The 15,898-nt window shown below is 39.5% G+C and overlaps 1 protein-coding gene and 1 long non-coding RNA gene across 5 annotated transcripts in view; one reads left to right on the forward strand and one right to left on the reverse strand.

The window, feature by feature from the left end:
• The window catches only part of APP (amyloid beta precursor protein), a 153,948-nt gene that overhangs the window by 62,123 nt on the left and 75,927 nt on the right, over positions 1 to 15,898 (reverse strand). For all 4 annotated transcript variants that reach the window (XM_081003687.1, XM_081003685.1, XM_081003686.1 and 1 more), the window contains exons 4-6: positions 9,825 to 9,937; positions 7,853 to 8,046; positions 2,985 to 3,187 (exon numbers count right to left, since the gene is read on the reverse strand). In XM_081003687.1, the coding sequence (XP_080859813.1) occupies positions 2,985 to 3,187; positions 7,853 to 8,046; positions 9,825 to 9,937 (510 nt within the window). The remainder of the gene's footprint in view (positions 1 to 2,984; positions 3,188 to 7,852; positions 8,047 to 9,824; positions 9,938 to 15,898) is intronic.
• Positions 3,720 to 9,663, forward strand: LOC308476210. The gene is made up of 2 exons (XR_013985801.1): positions 3,720 to 3,820; positions 9,147 to 9,663. It is a non-coding gene; the product is annotated as an uncharacterized lncRNA (long non-coding RNA).

Here is a 15,898-nt window from a genome sequence, read left to right on the forward strand (position 1 = left end):
TGCTTATCATTTCTCTAGGACTTCTTGCCTTGTCACTTTCAGGTCCTTGAAAAGGCTTCTGAGGGAGTGACAAGGGCTGTGGGCAACTGTGTTATCTGCCATAGGAAAGAAATCAGCAACCTGCAGCTCACGAGTAATAGCACCTGTGCAGACTGAATGCTAGCTAAACGTACAAACCTAAAAGAAAACCAATGCATTAGCAGCAGAGACTCAGTCCCCCGATGCTATTGAGAGCCTCTAAAAACAGATATACGCTTGTCTCATGACGATGCTTATAGAAATGAAGAGTTGTACTACTAGTCTCCCAGGAAAACATTCTTACGTGAAGCCATTCTCTCCTCCTCCTCCACCACCATCCCTGCTTTACTGAAGCAGAACAGCTGTTAAGAACACACCTTTCATATAATATGTTTGCTGACGGGCAAGAAATAACAGGCTGCCACCTGTCATTCTCCAGGCAGGATTTAAACTGCAATACTCCTGAAAATGGAAGCATTTTGTGTGTGTTCCATTCTAGCAAGAAGAGGTTTGGCTCCTGCTTATTAAATATGAGGAGAAATTACAATGAAGAAAAATATACTGGCTACAATCTTTCCCTGCGTGAGTGCAGCAGTTATGGCATGCAGAGTGATCTCCATTTGAACAATAATTTGTTTCCCCCTCCTCTCTTGGTGCTTCCATGTGGAGAAAGAGAGGCCTGTGAGCACTTTCCTTCTTCAATATCCAGCCTATCTTCTCCACTCTGTCGAGGAAGACAAGCTCAGACCCAGATTCATTGACTGAGCAAAGGAAGAGAGACTGTATGGGAGACACATACAACTGTGTTTTCCACTCTCTAAAACAACTTTTTGATGGGAATGAGGGAAAGCATTTTCTCTGTTTTGACCCCCAAGGTGCTGAATGTCCTTTTGCGGGAGATCTGCATCTGTCCTAATGGAATATATTTTTGTTTATGTCAGGTCCTTAGCCTGATCACTGGCCAAAAACAGTTTTGCTGCATTTGGAGTTTAAAAGTAGGATAAAAATATATATCCACCAACAAAGCAAATGAGGAGTTCCATGGAATGTTCTGCTAGCCACCAGATGGTTCAATACACATAGAAGTAATAAAAGAGGTCTGAATAAGTAATACTTATTTGATCGTTTTTCCACATTTCAACTAAAATGCAATTAGGATCTCCTCCATTCAAAGCATACTTGTTGTAAGTTACTTTCCCATCACTGCTTTATTTAATTGGCCTAGTGCAGAGGTAATGTTGCTAAGCTCAAAACCTTGGCTAAGTGACTGGGAATAGACCAGTCTCAGAAATGTCTTCCTCCATTCCCCAGAATGGATCTATCGCCTCCTTCCTTTCTCAGCACTAGTTGTGATTTATCAGCACACCTGCATCGATGCTAACTTCAGTCTTGAATCTTGTTTGACAACACTATGGAACCTGGTAATTTATTTGTCATGCCAATTTGTATCTCTGCTCTTCTCCAATTATGTACTCAAGGCAGTTAATAACAATGCAGTACAATGTAATAATACACAACATAGCAAAACATCTATAGGAAACATATTCAAAAGCAACTAAAACACTTAGGTTCTTAGGTAGCACGAACCATGATTACCATTGATGCAGGTGCAAAGAGAAATCATGGTTAAAGCCAACTAGGAAAAGGAAGGAGGGGAGGAATCTGTATGCTGCCTTGAGCTCTCTCTGGTGTGCTTTCGCCCTCAAGATGTTGCTAAAACACAAGTCCCATCTGTCTCAGCAAGCATGGCCAAATACAAGCTGTAGTTCAGCAACATCTGCAGGATCGGGGGGGGGGCAAAGGGTCCCCACACCTGAGCTACTCTAAGGAAAGGAAAGAGATAAATGTGTAATAAAATAATAATAGTACAGTGGTGCCTTGCAAGACGAAATTAATTCGTTCCGCGAGTTTTTTCGTCTTGCGGTTTTTTTCGTCTTGCGAAGCACGGTGTGGGAAAAGCTTTGGAAAAGCTTCAAAAATCACCAAAGTCTTCAAAAACCTCAAAAAAGGCTACCACACCGCGTGCTATGAGTTGCTCCTCGAAGTCAAGTTGCAACTGTATTAACGGTTTTAAGAAAAAGGAAACAAACTTGCAAGCCTTTCCGTCTTGCGAAGCAAGCCCATGGGGAAAATAGTCTTGCGAAGCAACTAAAAAAACCCAAAACCCTTTCGTTTTGCGAGTTTTCCGTCTTGCGAGGCATTCGTCTTGCGAGGTACCACTGTACTGAAAGCTCTCATTTCTACATATGTGTTCATCCCTCTCTCATAAATACTCAGTATCCAGAACGCAGAATAGGTTATTCTGTTGTGGAAAATATCCATGCTTTTTCACCTTTCTAAGCATCCTATGAAGTGTAAATCCCCAAAGATTTATTTATTTATTTATTTACAATTAAGTGCTATACATATTCTGCTAACAAAATAAATACCGCGGCCATTCTTGTTTCCTATACTTGTTTCTCACTATATCCTGTAAATCTAAATTTGTACCATCTTCTGGCTTCTCAATGATGATAGCTTAAGAAAGGGGGGGGGGAGAGTCATTAAACCACCAATCTATTTTTGTTACCCCCAAGAACATTTTTCATTCTTAATCTAAGCTGATGACCCAGCAAGCAAACCCCCTCCTGACATGCATCCTTTCCCATCGCATACCTTACTAAAACTGTTCACCGCATGGTTGACACTATTTTAAATTAAAAGTTCACATCTATTTTAAATCACTTTTTATCCATGCGCACAGAGATGACAATCATCAAAACATGATTTAGGTTGTTACTGGGAGTCTGAGGGGAGCAAAAGGGGGTGGGGAGTAGCGCACAAATTTGGCAAATCACAATGGAAAAGCATGATTGGTATAGCAACTTGGAATATTTTGCTGTTTGGAACATTTTTTGCAGTAATGGGCATATGCACACTGTGAAGATCAGTTCCTTAGACCTCATGCTCTATAAATAACAGCTTACCTCGAACAACCTCTTCTACAGACTCTGTAGTTGTGGTAGTGGTGGTGGCGATACTGGTTGTTCGTTCGGTGGCTTCCTGAAACTGATCATCTGCCTCTTCTTCAGCTTCATCGCCATCTTCATCGTCGTCATCAGCATTTTCATCCTCCACATCTGTAATGTCCTCTTCCTCTGTCAACTGTTCTTCTGCTATCTTGTCATAACTGCAAACAGCAATGGATTCTGTTAAACTCCTCACAATATGTTTTTTAAAGCAATTAATTCACAGCTTTATGCAGATACAGCCTTTATTAAACTGATCACTGAGAAAAGAAAAGAACTTTTCTACACTGAGAAAAGAACTTAATGTGTAATAATAGCCATGCTAGACTACGTGACCTCCCATTGCATGGCTGACTTTATGACCTCTGCTTAAGGTTTGGAAATCACTGCTTTGTGTTTGGGGAGGCTGGACATTTGGAAAACATCTGGCCAGGTCAGAAAGTTCATTGTGCTACACACAATGAAAATTACATAAAATGGTATTCACAAAAGTGAATTTGTTTCTAACTAACTAAATGAGCCAGGCAAATGCTTTGCAGTTGGGGTTCTGTTAAATTGTTCTCATGTAAAAATCCTGCTCATGCCATACAACCAACCTGTGTTTGTTGTACTCATGTCTTTTACAGGCAATTTCAGCATAGGAAGGTATGTAAACAGAATGGAGGAACATTGGGACCATCTAACTGTGTATTGTCTACTTTAACTGGCAGCAGTTCGCCAGGAATTCAGATAGGAGTTTTTCCCAGCCCTACCTGCAGACACCAAGGATGAAGCCTGGAACCTCTGCGTACAAGGCAGATGTTCTATCATTGAGCTAAATTGGGAAAAGGAGGACAGTGCTACATCAGAAATGGGGAACCTACAACCTTCAGGAGGCTATTGGGCTCCAACTTACATCAGGCCTGGACAGCATGACAGAGATAGTGAGATAACATCTGGAGGGTCATGGGTTCTTTATACTTTCATATCCAAATCAGCAAAAACAACAACAGCAAAATAGGTTTGGGCCAAAAAATGAACTAAACATTATAAGTATGCTGCTATGTTAGCAAGCAGAATCATGATTCCAGGTGGAAAATAACTTTGGGGGTAAAACACACTTGCTTTGACATACACCTGAACATGACTAGCTGGACAAAGCTGAACTGTATTTTGAACTTCACCATTGTCACTAAGTAGAGGCACACTTATTAAGAGAGCCCAGACCCACCCACAAAAGGGTCAGGTTTTGCAACCCACAAAGCACTAGAAATAGATAACACAGAAGGTAGACATCAGTACCATAAATAATAAGCCAGTAGTTATGGAAGTGAGAGAGGGGGATGGGAATTATATGATCTCATATAAGGCCACAATGGAGAAAAAAAATCATTCAGAATTAAGAAGGAAGCTGACCATTGGTCTATCTGCCTCACTATTATCTGCCCTGGCTGGCAACAATAGGGCTAGAACAGGCACCTGCTCTTAAGGAAACAGCGCTGACTTGCCACTAAGCCAGGAAGCCAGAATGTTTGCATTTTTAGCATACAAAATCCAGTTAATCTATAAATATTATTTATATTGAAACAGAAGATGGGCTTTTAGATACAACTGCTCGATCATTTTTAAAAAGGGGGTGGGTCTGAAGGGAAGAGACACCTAGACAAATATACAGGAAGCATTACCAGGTTTTCCAAGATTCCTAATGCCCATCATCCCAGGGCTCTCTTTAGGGTAATTGTATTACCCAAGCCATTAAGTGCATCTCTAAGTCCACTGATGTGTCTATGTTATCTGTCAGCTTATGTCCATCTGAAATAACACATTATCTTCTTGTTTACTCAGTTAACATTTGTGCATTTAGAAAAACTGGAGAGGACTACTCCAAATATAGCATCTTTGCGTGCTTCCTTTCAAAAGCAGCTTATTCAGATATACTCTCAAATGCATAATGGCACAGGACATAATCCATTAGAGGTAAATCTATTGGTCCTTAAATGGCGCAGCAGTGAGCATTCATACGGGAGAATACTAACCTAAACTTACATGGTGGCACCTCTTCTCTTGAAGTAAACAAAAGTGGGCATCCTTCTTTTATGAGATTTCTTAGCTATGGCAACAGCTACTTCCCGTACATACATAAACCAGTACAGTTCCAACCCAGGAATGCCCTGTGGGGTTTTTTGTTGGGGGGGGGGGTTCACACTGGCTGGTAGCTTTCACCGGTGTTTTTCATGCTTTCAGCAGGTACAGTGGGATCTCTGTGGTGGCAAAGACCCTCTACTGGCGGAGTCAACTCCAAATCCCCTCCACCAAGGCAGATTGGGGGTTTCAATTGCTCTGTTAAGTGCTTCATCTGGAGATAAATTCCTTTGGCAGATATTCCTAAGTATTCACTCTCCAGCAGATAATAATCACAGCTTGGATTAAGAGTCGCAGGCAACCACATCTAGTTTACAGTAAACTGGCTCAACCTGCCTGTGCTAGTAATTCGTTTTCCAAAGCCTATTAAACGTATTAAATGATGCACGGGGCAAATGCTCTCCTCATTCTTGAGGGGAAATAAGAAGGAATCTCAAGTATCAGCAATGTAATGACAATGGACCCTATCCAGCTTGACTATCCAGTTTTGTTTTTGTGAGGATCTTTTTGCTTCATAGAAGTCTTCCCTCACAATCACCTCAGGATTGCTTAGCCTGTGAGTAAACTGGAGACTGTGGGGATGTGGGGTTGCACACACTGGAGGAAAAGTCTGAGCAGCCTAGATGCAACTTATGGGCCTCATTTGCTAGCCTGCAATAAAACCGTTCCCACTTCTCATACCACACAAACTTCTAAGCAACCGAAATATGCAAGATCAATGCTGATCTTTTTAGGGTTCCAAATGGCACAGGAAGCCAGAAAGCAGCAACAAGAGGTGAGCAGAGCTGGCCATGCTTGCCCCCACTCTTGCTGAGGGATCCAGTAACTTGCACTTCTCTGTTTTCCTGGCACTGAATTTGAAAGCCAAAGAAAAAAGGAGGGGAATAACTATAGCAGCAGGGAGCTACGTAAAATGAATTATATGGTCTATTAAATTACCAAGAGGGGTCTATAAATGGATTAGGCCAGTTTTGAAAATCATCAGAGGTTGCTATGTCAGGTGACTTAATTCACTCATCAGAGCTTCAACTTTTCTCCTGAGATTGGGGTGGGAAGGAGTTCCTGTTCGTCTCTACAAACACACCGTGAGGAATTTATGACTGAGGAATTTATATTTCCAGAAATGAAACCTTCCCCAATCATTCTGATAACTCTTTCCAGAACTTTCCCCAGTCTGCAAATATAATTTTCTAGTGGGAGTGTAAAGCAAACGATAGCAAGATTGAAGGACATGAGGTAAACATTATCTTAAGTATCAAGCCATCAGAGCTAAACACTGTTAAATATAACATCAAACATCTAACACCAGACAGGACATAAAACTCAGATCTCTTAAAATATCTTGCTATGACTGAGGACTGCAGTGCAAATATAAAGTCCACACTTGAGTAAAAGTCTATTTTTCAACCTCTGAGATGATGAAGCATAGACACAAATCAAGGTAACGTTCTTATGAACATTCCACGAGAGCATTCCTTTTAGTATCTTTAATAAATAAACTACCATCACAACATCCCTTGTGCTACGTCACACTGAAAGAGCCATATAATATAGCCAAGCAACTCCTCTCTAACAGCATGTTCAGAAGAATATAGCACAGCACAGGAAATCAAAGCCCTTTACCATTCCTCAATTCAAGCCCAACTTCTGTTTCCAAACCCTGAAACAAATTCTCCAAATGTGCAGATCAAACACAAACAAAATGTCAAATTTAAGAGCTTGAGCACATTTGTCTGGCTAATGACAATTCACTGTACTGAAGCTAAAACTCAACCCTAATGAATTGTAGTTTAACATTCCATTATGAACAAAGGTTAGAATCTGTGTTATTTTTTTTTAAAAAAACTGTCAGCTTAACAAAAAATAAATCCTAAAGCAGTATGTTCCTTCAAAGTTCTTTTTTCTAAGTTAGCTGTCAGGATGAGAAAGATTTTTGCATCTTAGTACAGTGGTGCCTCTAGTTGCAAACGGGATCTAGAAGCAAACGTAACCTGTGTCTGCGCATCTGCAGGTCACGTTTTGGCGCTTCTGCGCATGCGCATGATGTCATTTTGAGCGTCTGCGCATGCAAAAGCGACGAAACATGGAAGTAATGCGCTCCACTACTTCAGGGTTGCCGTGGAGCGCAACTCGAACGTGCTCATCCCAAAGCACATTCAACCCAAGGTATGACTGTAATTGGAATATATTTTAAATCAGACAGCAAAAAGTGATAGGTTTTTTTGTAAACTGCTTTGAGGGGGTTTATTACAATCAAGTAGTGTATAAATTTTATGAAATAAATAGAAATAAATAAGATGCAATGACTCTCTAAGAAACAGATAGATGCTTTCAGCTATTGAGCTGGAAGTAGTAAGGTTGTATCTAGAATCGATTACCCCTTCTCCAAACTTCTGATCACTTGGCATGAGGCAACAACGTAAAACTAAGTCACTTCAAACATTACACCAGCAACATGAATACAGTTCAAAATTCACTTAAAGACAAGAATTCTATGCCTTGCCAGTTCCACTGAACAATCTACTTACTTCCAAGTAAACATGCTGTGGACTGAGCTGCATGTTTGTAATTAAAAGATCACAATCTTTCAGTCAAAGACTTTCAGCAAAGGATTCCTCTGCTGAAGTTTCTCATGCAAACCTTTTCTTCAAAAGAACATCTTGGCTTAATAAACTGCCTAATAATGGCAGGAGTAGCGGCCTTACCTGCCATCTGCATAATCTGCATCGGCTCCTCCCCACCAAACATCAGAGTCATCTTCTTCAGCGTCAGCTGAATCTATGTTGTCACTTTCGTCTGCTACCGGGCAGCAAACAAACTCCACACCCCGGAACTTGTCAATCCCACAAGGTAACAGCATACCGTAGTCATGCAGATTCATGCCCTTTTCGCTACAGGACTAAAAACAAAATGGGGGGGGGGGGAGGAGACAGAATATATGGTTACACGAGAAAGAAGCTATTTAAAATATTTATTAGAGAATGGCTAACAAATTGATTCAGCGTGTACACTTAGCGTTAATTCAACTCTTAGCACCAATTCAAACCTTAGAGCAATAATCAGAGAGAAGCCCAGGAATTTGCTCCACATTGTGGTGGCTCCATGCAACGGTGGAAAGTAACTCTTACTTCACTGACGTTCAGTGAGAACCACAAGGCGTAAATGAATACAAATATATAAAGGTTTTATCAAGACGACATTCCCATGTTAAAGGATTACAGATAAACCACACAGAATATGACATACTTTGCATTTGTATCTTCTAAGCAAGTAGATGGTGCATTGCAGATATAATCTTGAAGTCAAGAGCACTTGGAAGTCAACCTGAGACAGCACTCTCCAAAATATACGGATGTGCCTTCAGATATTCACAGAAAAAGAAAGCACCCCCTTGTGAAAGGAATTAAAAATGGGAAAAGTGGCCTTAAGATGTTTAAAAGTTCCCCTTCCATGATTTAAACCTGCAGTATTTCTCACTGACAGAATTAGATAAGAACTACAAACAGCAAATATACACAAATCAGGTGGGTAGGAGTGGAATTCAAATTTGGATCATCACTGAAAATCCCCGTTGTATTCTCACTTGTAGAATCAAGGGTGGTGGGTTTGTCTGTTTGTTTAAAAAAAAAGATGTTTGGTCCATTAAAAATGGACTTTTTAGTTTAAGACAGTAGACTACACAGTCCACTTTTCCAGATGTTGAAAACAAGCAACAAGCATAGAAGAACAGCAGTTTTATTTACTTATTCTTAAGTTCTCCATGTTTTTAACATAAAAAAAATCCATGGTGCCTGTTCAGACATCAGATTACACAATTACCTATTGTATTTATTCTTCTTCTGCCACCTCATTTTCCACCTGAATTAATTTGTTTGAAGAGAACCACTTTGAGGTCCTTGATGTCCAGGTAGGTTAAAATGTGTTCCTTCATAAATTGATTGTATTCCTATTCTTTTTGTGCCTGATGTTTTTCTTAAACAGAATGTTTTTCTTGAACAGAAACTGCTCTGGCTTATGTAGACTACAGCTGGACAACACTGAGAAGATGCAAGAACCTTGAATATTGTAAATGGCATTGTTAGAATGATGTAGCCAATGCTAATCAAAGGGCATAACTGATATGTTGGTTTCTCGAGGATCTTGTCCCTTCTGCAATTTGTTTGCAGCATGCAGTAGTTTCAAGAGCTCTCAGTAGGCTGCCTGTTATATCCTTCAAGGTGCCATTACTCTCAAAAATGGACTGTAGGTCATCAGTAATAATTTACTGCTGCAGCACCTTTAGAGTGAACCTGAACACAGGAGCCACAGAAATACATTATGTTTTGTTGTTTGTCTTGTGTAAGTTGTTCCCAGAGTATTTTGCTGGCCTTTGCAATTTGTTTGGCAACTGTTCTAAGCTGGTAGCACTGAACTGTGATTTTATTTTCCGTAAGATTTTCCAAGTGTTTGTCAAAGCCACTAAAATCTGACATGGAATATAACTGAAAAATTAAAATATTTGGCTCCCAATTAAGGCTTCAGGCAATAAAGATGAACACTCAGCTATGCCCACAGGCTTATAAAACAATAGATAGGAATATAACCACACATTCCCCTTTTTCCCACAATACCTTATTGCACTTATTTTTATTCATAAGAAGCTTCAAATAATCTTCAAGGTACTGATTATAAACATACCTCCTTAGCTACTGTGTGCCAGTGCAGGTGAGTTTCACATATATCCATCCTTTCCTGGTGAAGGAATTTGCACTTATCTGGCACCAGAAGAGCATCACTCACGAATTCTCCAACTGAAAGAAAAATTACGTGACATCTTCATTTTATTATCACCTTGAATGGATGCTTTTCAGAGCAACAGCTTACAAGCAGACATCTTACAAACTGATACTGGGAAGAAAATGTTCCCTGTGGGCCAACTCACACCTTAATTAACAGCCAGATTTAAAAAATAAAAAATAAATCCTCACTGAATTAAGTAGATTTCAATTTGTGATATTATTGCATAGTGCCTGTACTTTAAATACACAAATCTAATGGCATGGTATCTCTTTCGCTTCTGCAGTGCCAGTACTTACAAGCCTCACTTCTGAAACATCCCCAACTCGCTTATCTTTGTGCCCAAAGGGTAAGAAATTTGACTGTTCTAAAATGAAAACTGTTACTTTCAGGTTATCAAATTTGGTTCTTTTGACCTTGTGTGACCAGAACACAGTGGAATATACAGCCCTAATGGATGGTGGATCCAATATCCCTACTTTAAGATTAGCTGGCTGAAGTCATCCCTTTCACTATACATTAAAAATGATGAAAATACAATCTGATTAATACAGGAGTCAAAATGATGGGAAAACTCATATTGTCTAATGCCAAGTCAGATGTTCATTTCTTTATAAGATTTCTCACCCGCCTGCCATCAAAAGGACCCAGAACAAGTTAGAATAATAAAATGAACAATTATAAAAATAAATCCATTATAAAAACATGTAAAACCATTTCAAATGGAACTAAGCAATAAAATTTTAGCAAAATGGGTAAATTATAAAAACCCAGGATACGGGTTTGCCTATAACTGGTTTTATGAAAGGGTAGTCAATTCTAAGCATCTTAATTTAGTACTTTTCTTGTCATGAAAAAGGCTTGCAGGAGCACTTTCAAACAAACATTGAGATGGACCAAAACAAATTGCTTCTACAATTGATGGGCTAAGTTCTGCTCATGAAAGGGGAGGGGTTATTCTGTGAGCAGAACTCTCTTTCCATCACCAGGAACACTGGAACACACAGCACGGACCCTAACAGGAGACTGATATGATTTAGCTCTCATCAGTATGTTTCTTGATGAACCATTTATAATAATGAACAAGAACCATTTATAATAATTAATAATAATTTATTATTTATACCCCGTCCATCTGGCTGAGTTTCCCCAGCCACTCTGGGCAGCTTCCAACCGAATATTAAAAATAATACAGCAGCAAACATTAAAAACTTCCCTAAACAGGGCCGCCTTCTGTTGTCTTTTAAAAGTAAAATAGTTGCTTATTGCCTTGACATCTGCTGGGAGGGCATTCCACAGGGCAGGTGTCACTACCTCTGCCTGGTTCCCTGTAACCTCACTTCTCGCAGCGAGGGAACCGCCAGAAGGCCCTTGGAACTGGACCTCAGTGTCTGGGCTGGATGGGGGTGGAGACACATTTACTGTCTACTGCACAACAAGAAACACTTCAGTGCGAAAGTATGGCTCCCAGCTCCAGAGTGTGGTAAGAGTGAAGCCCTCTCTTGAGCACTGCACTTTTAAATGGCCAAAAGAGATCCACATACTTAACTATAACAATGCCAATATATCACCTGGGAAGAAATGTTTACTTTGCTTTGCGGTTGTAGAGATTATTCATTGATAAGCAGTATGATTTATTACCTGACAACTGCTGTCATTCTCTGGCAAGTTTGGCGTTTGTGAGCCAACTTAATTATCCAAGTGATAAATGGTGAAGAAACAGGCTTATAGAAAGTTTACATGAAGAGGAAGAAAAAACACTATCTACACGAGCATTTGAGGTTAGGCAGTAAGAACATGACATAACTGTAATCCACACCTCTTTATGCAGCGTTACATACACCTGTTATTCATATTGTGTAGGATGCCACATTCTGATTTCAACTATATTCATTTCCACCTAGTCACACTGGCCTCATTTGATGCAGTATTAACCTACCATTTAGAACTTTGTGAACTCAGTTTTTCCTCCTCTCTGGCATGGTCACAAGATAAAATAAAAATAAAAATTCTTCCATTATTATCTGTCCTTCGACTTTTGTACACTCCAGAGGAGGAGATTAAAAGCATCCACTTCCTGTTTAAATTAACCATTATTTGTTCTTATGAAATTAGTTTTAAACCTTTTGGGTTTGGTCCTGACTTGTTCCAAGTCATCATAGTTTAAACTAACCACTGTTTGGCCTGTCTGCAGTTCTTGGCATTGCATTTTTATATTCTTAGTCTCAATTCTGATTGCTTAAATATCTGCATCACAACCAACTTCTCCTTTAACTCGTCTGGAGCATATGATACAGCAAGTTAGCATCTGATCTCCCAAACTCCTGATTTTGCATGCGGATGTGACACATGGGTGGCAGATAGTTTCATTTTTCATTTGTATCTAGCCAGCCTTGTGAATTTTTTACATGCAGCATTCTATTCTGCCTGAATAAAAGTTGTGTTTAACCCAAAAGTCTTTGTATTCCGTACCACAGCACCAACTGATTATGCAGGGCATTTTATTATTTTACGATCATCAGTGTGCTTCTATGTACTTCAGGTTGTGTTTGGATTGGAGTCCTAGTTATTGACAGCTGAATAAGATCAAAATTCATTTGTTTTGAAGTGTTGACTTGTAATGATAGGGAATTACATCAGAATCAACTTATTGATTTAGGTATAAAATAAGTGGTCTTGTAAAACCATTAACAAAAACGTTCTCTCTGCTAAGAGGCATTCCCATTTTCTATAAGTAGTCCTATAACTGCTAGCAATCAATGACTTCGTCAGGCCACTGTTTCTCAACAAAGGCCTGATTAAGACATAAGGCTTAACTACGGTTTAACATTACAAGAAGCAGCCTTGGGTTTGTCAGCTCCTGCTTCTCTCATCTCTATCAGCTTGGCTGTGAGGAGTTCAGAAGCATTTCTCCCTAAAGCCGCTAGCATATTATGCTTTTCAGGGCTGACTATGCCATCTGTAACCTGACAAGCTTCTCTTGTGGGCACATGCTGACAGAAATATATTTTACAATACTTTCCTGCCATTAGACAACAAATAAGCTAAAAGCAAATATATAATGTTTCAAGTAAACTAAAAGAGCTTCAGAGGTTTTGTTACATTTTCCAAACACTCAAGCGCAATTATTTTGTGCCTTGGGAACTATAGTACTTTTATGTTCATACCAATCCCACTTTGAGGTTACTGATGATCTGTATATTTGAAGGAGCATCTTCACCCTCATCTTTCCAGCCCGGACACTGAGATACAGCACCGAGAGGCTTTTGGCAGCTCCCTCACTGTGAGAAGTGAAGCTACAGGGAACCAGGTAGACGGTCTTCTCGGTAGTCGCGCCAGACGTCAAAGAGATAAGTAACTATACAACCTTTAGAAGACATTGGAAGGCAGCCCTGTACAGTGAAGTTTTTAATGTTTAATATTTTATTACATTTTTGTATATGCTGGAAGCTGCCCAGAGTGGCTGGAACAACCCAATCGGATGGGCGAGGTACAAATAATAAAATTGTTGTTGTTTCTGTTATTGCATGGACAACTGTGGTCAAGCTATCCAGGAATGGCTATCGCTGTCCTTATCACCCCTGGCTGATAAAAGGCACACTGGGCCACCAAGAATACTTGTTCTTCCAATGACAAGAGCTGGGCCCAGAAGCACCCTTAGCTATGCGGAGAGAGTGTGACTCCCTGCCGCTCAGGCAAGCAGCTTACCAGCTACCTGGATACAACCACACACCCACACAGCCTTCGTCTTGCCAAGATTGAGGCTCAGTTTTTCAGCCCTCATTGAGGACCTGCAATTCACTATTAAATTTCATACTGCTCTACAAAAGTTTACAGGAAAGCGCAATCTATAATAATTTTAATAAATAAAAATAAATGCATTGCCCAATTTATTAAACCAAATTCACTTTTTAATTATAAACCAGCACCTTAGGGTCATTCACACTGCCAAATTTAGGCAACTTGTGGCTCCCTATGGATTCTGGAGCTGGCTTTTGTTCTAGAATATTAAGAGAATATTAAGGTTGCCATAGTAAGAGAATATTAATATCTGTAAGAGAATATTAAGGTTACCATAGTAAGCTACTTAAAACAATGGGATTGATATTAATTCTACATAGGTTATGAGCTCTATGGAAAGAACTGGGAAGCTGGCCAGAGAGTTAAGGTATACAGTCATACCTTGGGTTAAATATGCTTCAGGTTGAACATTTTCAGGTTACGCTCCGCAGCAACCGGAAGTAACGGAAGGTGTTACTTCCGGGTTTCGCCGCTCACGCATGCGCAGATGCTCAAAATGACATCACACGCATGCGCGGAAGTGGCGAATCACGATCCACGCAGACGCGGGTTGTGTTCGCTTCAGGATGCGAACCGGGCTCCAGAATGGATCCCGTTCACATCCAGAGGTACCACTGTAACTCTGTGCTCTCCAGTTCACCACAGCTTGAACCAAAGAGTGGCCATTTTGAAGAGCGTTTGCTGGTTTTTATTGCATTTTTAAAAATAGGCTGGGACTCTTTCTGCTCTTTGCCCTGAAGCATGTAACTGAAAAGGAAGGATAAAGCAGCACTCCTTTCCTGAAGCAGAAGGAATCCCTCCACCTCCAAACATCTGGGTTTTTTTGTGGGAAGGATGTAACACTTTTGGCATGGACTCGCCTGCAAGACTTTCTTTCAAAGGATACATGTGGTTGGAAGTATGCTTTTGACTCAGTGTTTATTTTAGAAGACGCTCAGAGACAATATTAATGATATTAAAGGACATGTAGCCAGTCAACTGTAGATAATGTTGTCAGGCCCCATATACACCACTGGATCCATTTTAATGCATAATTCAACAATATACATTTCTTTCAAATTAGCTAAATTGACAAAAACATGAAACGTAATTAAGATACACAGGAAAATATTATAAGCAGCCACATGGATCACTTAGCAATTTAAAACAGAAACAACTGAATGCTGTTTGCATATTGCTATATATAGTAATTAAAGCAGAAATCTAAATGTATCCTATTCATAAAATAGACTCTTAGCACTGTTTAAAATGGCTGTGTTTTCTAGGTTGATCTTGCTTATTTAGACTAATCTAAACATTGAAGTTTTAAATATAGAAGAATTCAGCAAATGTTGCTGCTTTTCTGTCTGGTTACATCTTATTTATTTATATTTAACAAAATGTATAGACCACGTATTCAGCACAGAATAATAATTTCTAAGCAGCTTACATTAAATGGTATAAAATATTTATAAGGAAACACCAGTAAAATAAATAGACTTTATGGGGGGAAAGCTAACATAATAAAATTATCAAAATATATAAAACAAGAAGCATTTAAAAACCAGTATACATAATAGAAATTACATGCCTAGGTAGGCTTGCATAAACAGAAACCTTTTTAGCAGGCATCAAAAACAGAGCGGAGGTGGCTGCCGAATATTAATGAAAACACATTATTTTTCCAGACACACTAAGTGTTATTCAAATCTTACTCATCATGCATATAAATATGGGGGATGCATTTGCTTAGGAAAAGCTTCTTTAACATGCTTCGTTACATTTGCAGATGCCCATCTAAAATTCCCTTGAAGTACTGTATCATTTTCTTGTTGCTTATTCAGGTTTTGAATAAAAACCTTTTCCCAGTATTTTATTCCTTCACGGCTGGCGTTTCAAGTCTAGGTGTTTACGTGCCCTGCAACTTTGGATTAATGGGTGCAGCAAGAGAACCACATCACCATGGCTACTGATAGTAAATCAATATGTAACAAACATCCTAAACATTTATTTTCTGGAGCACCAAAATTCATAAATGGATATTATTAAATCTGTCAGAAAGTGTGCAAGCACTAAGTGTTTCTTCCATCAAGCAGCACAAGGGTCCTCTAAGCTTATGAAGACACTTCAATCTTTCCCCAAAAGTTGTTTTGGTTGGCTCAGGAGACAAGTACCAACACAGTTGGAATCCTACC

Source organism: Podarcis pityusensis (genome assembly GCF_964106645.2).
Source record: "Podarcis pityusensis genome assembly, chromosome: 4".
In the NCBI taxonomy this organism is placed as follows: domain Eukaryota; kingdom Metazoa; phylum Chordata; class Lepidosauria; order Squamata; family Lacertidae; genus Podarcis; species Podarcis pityusensis.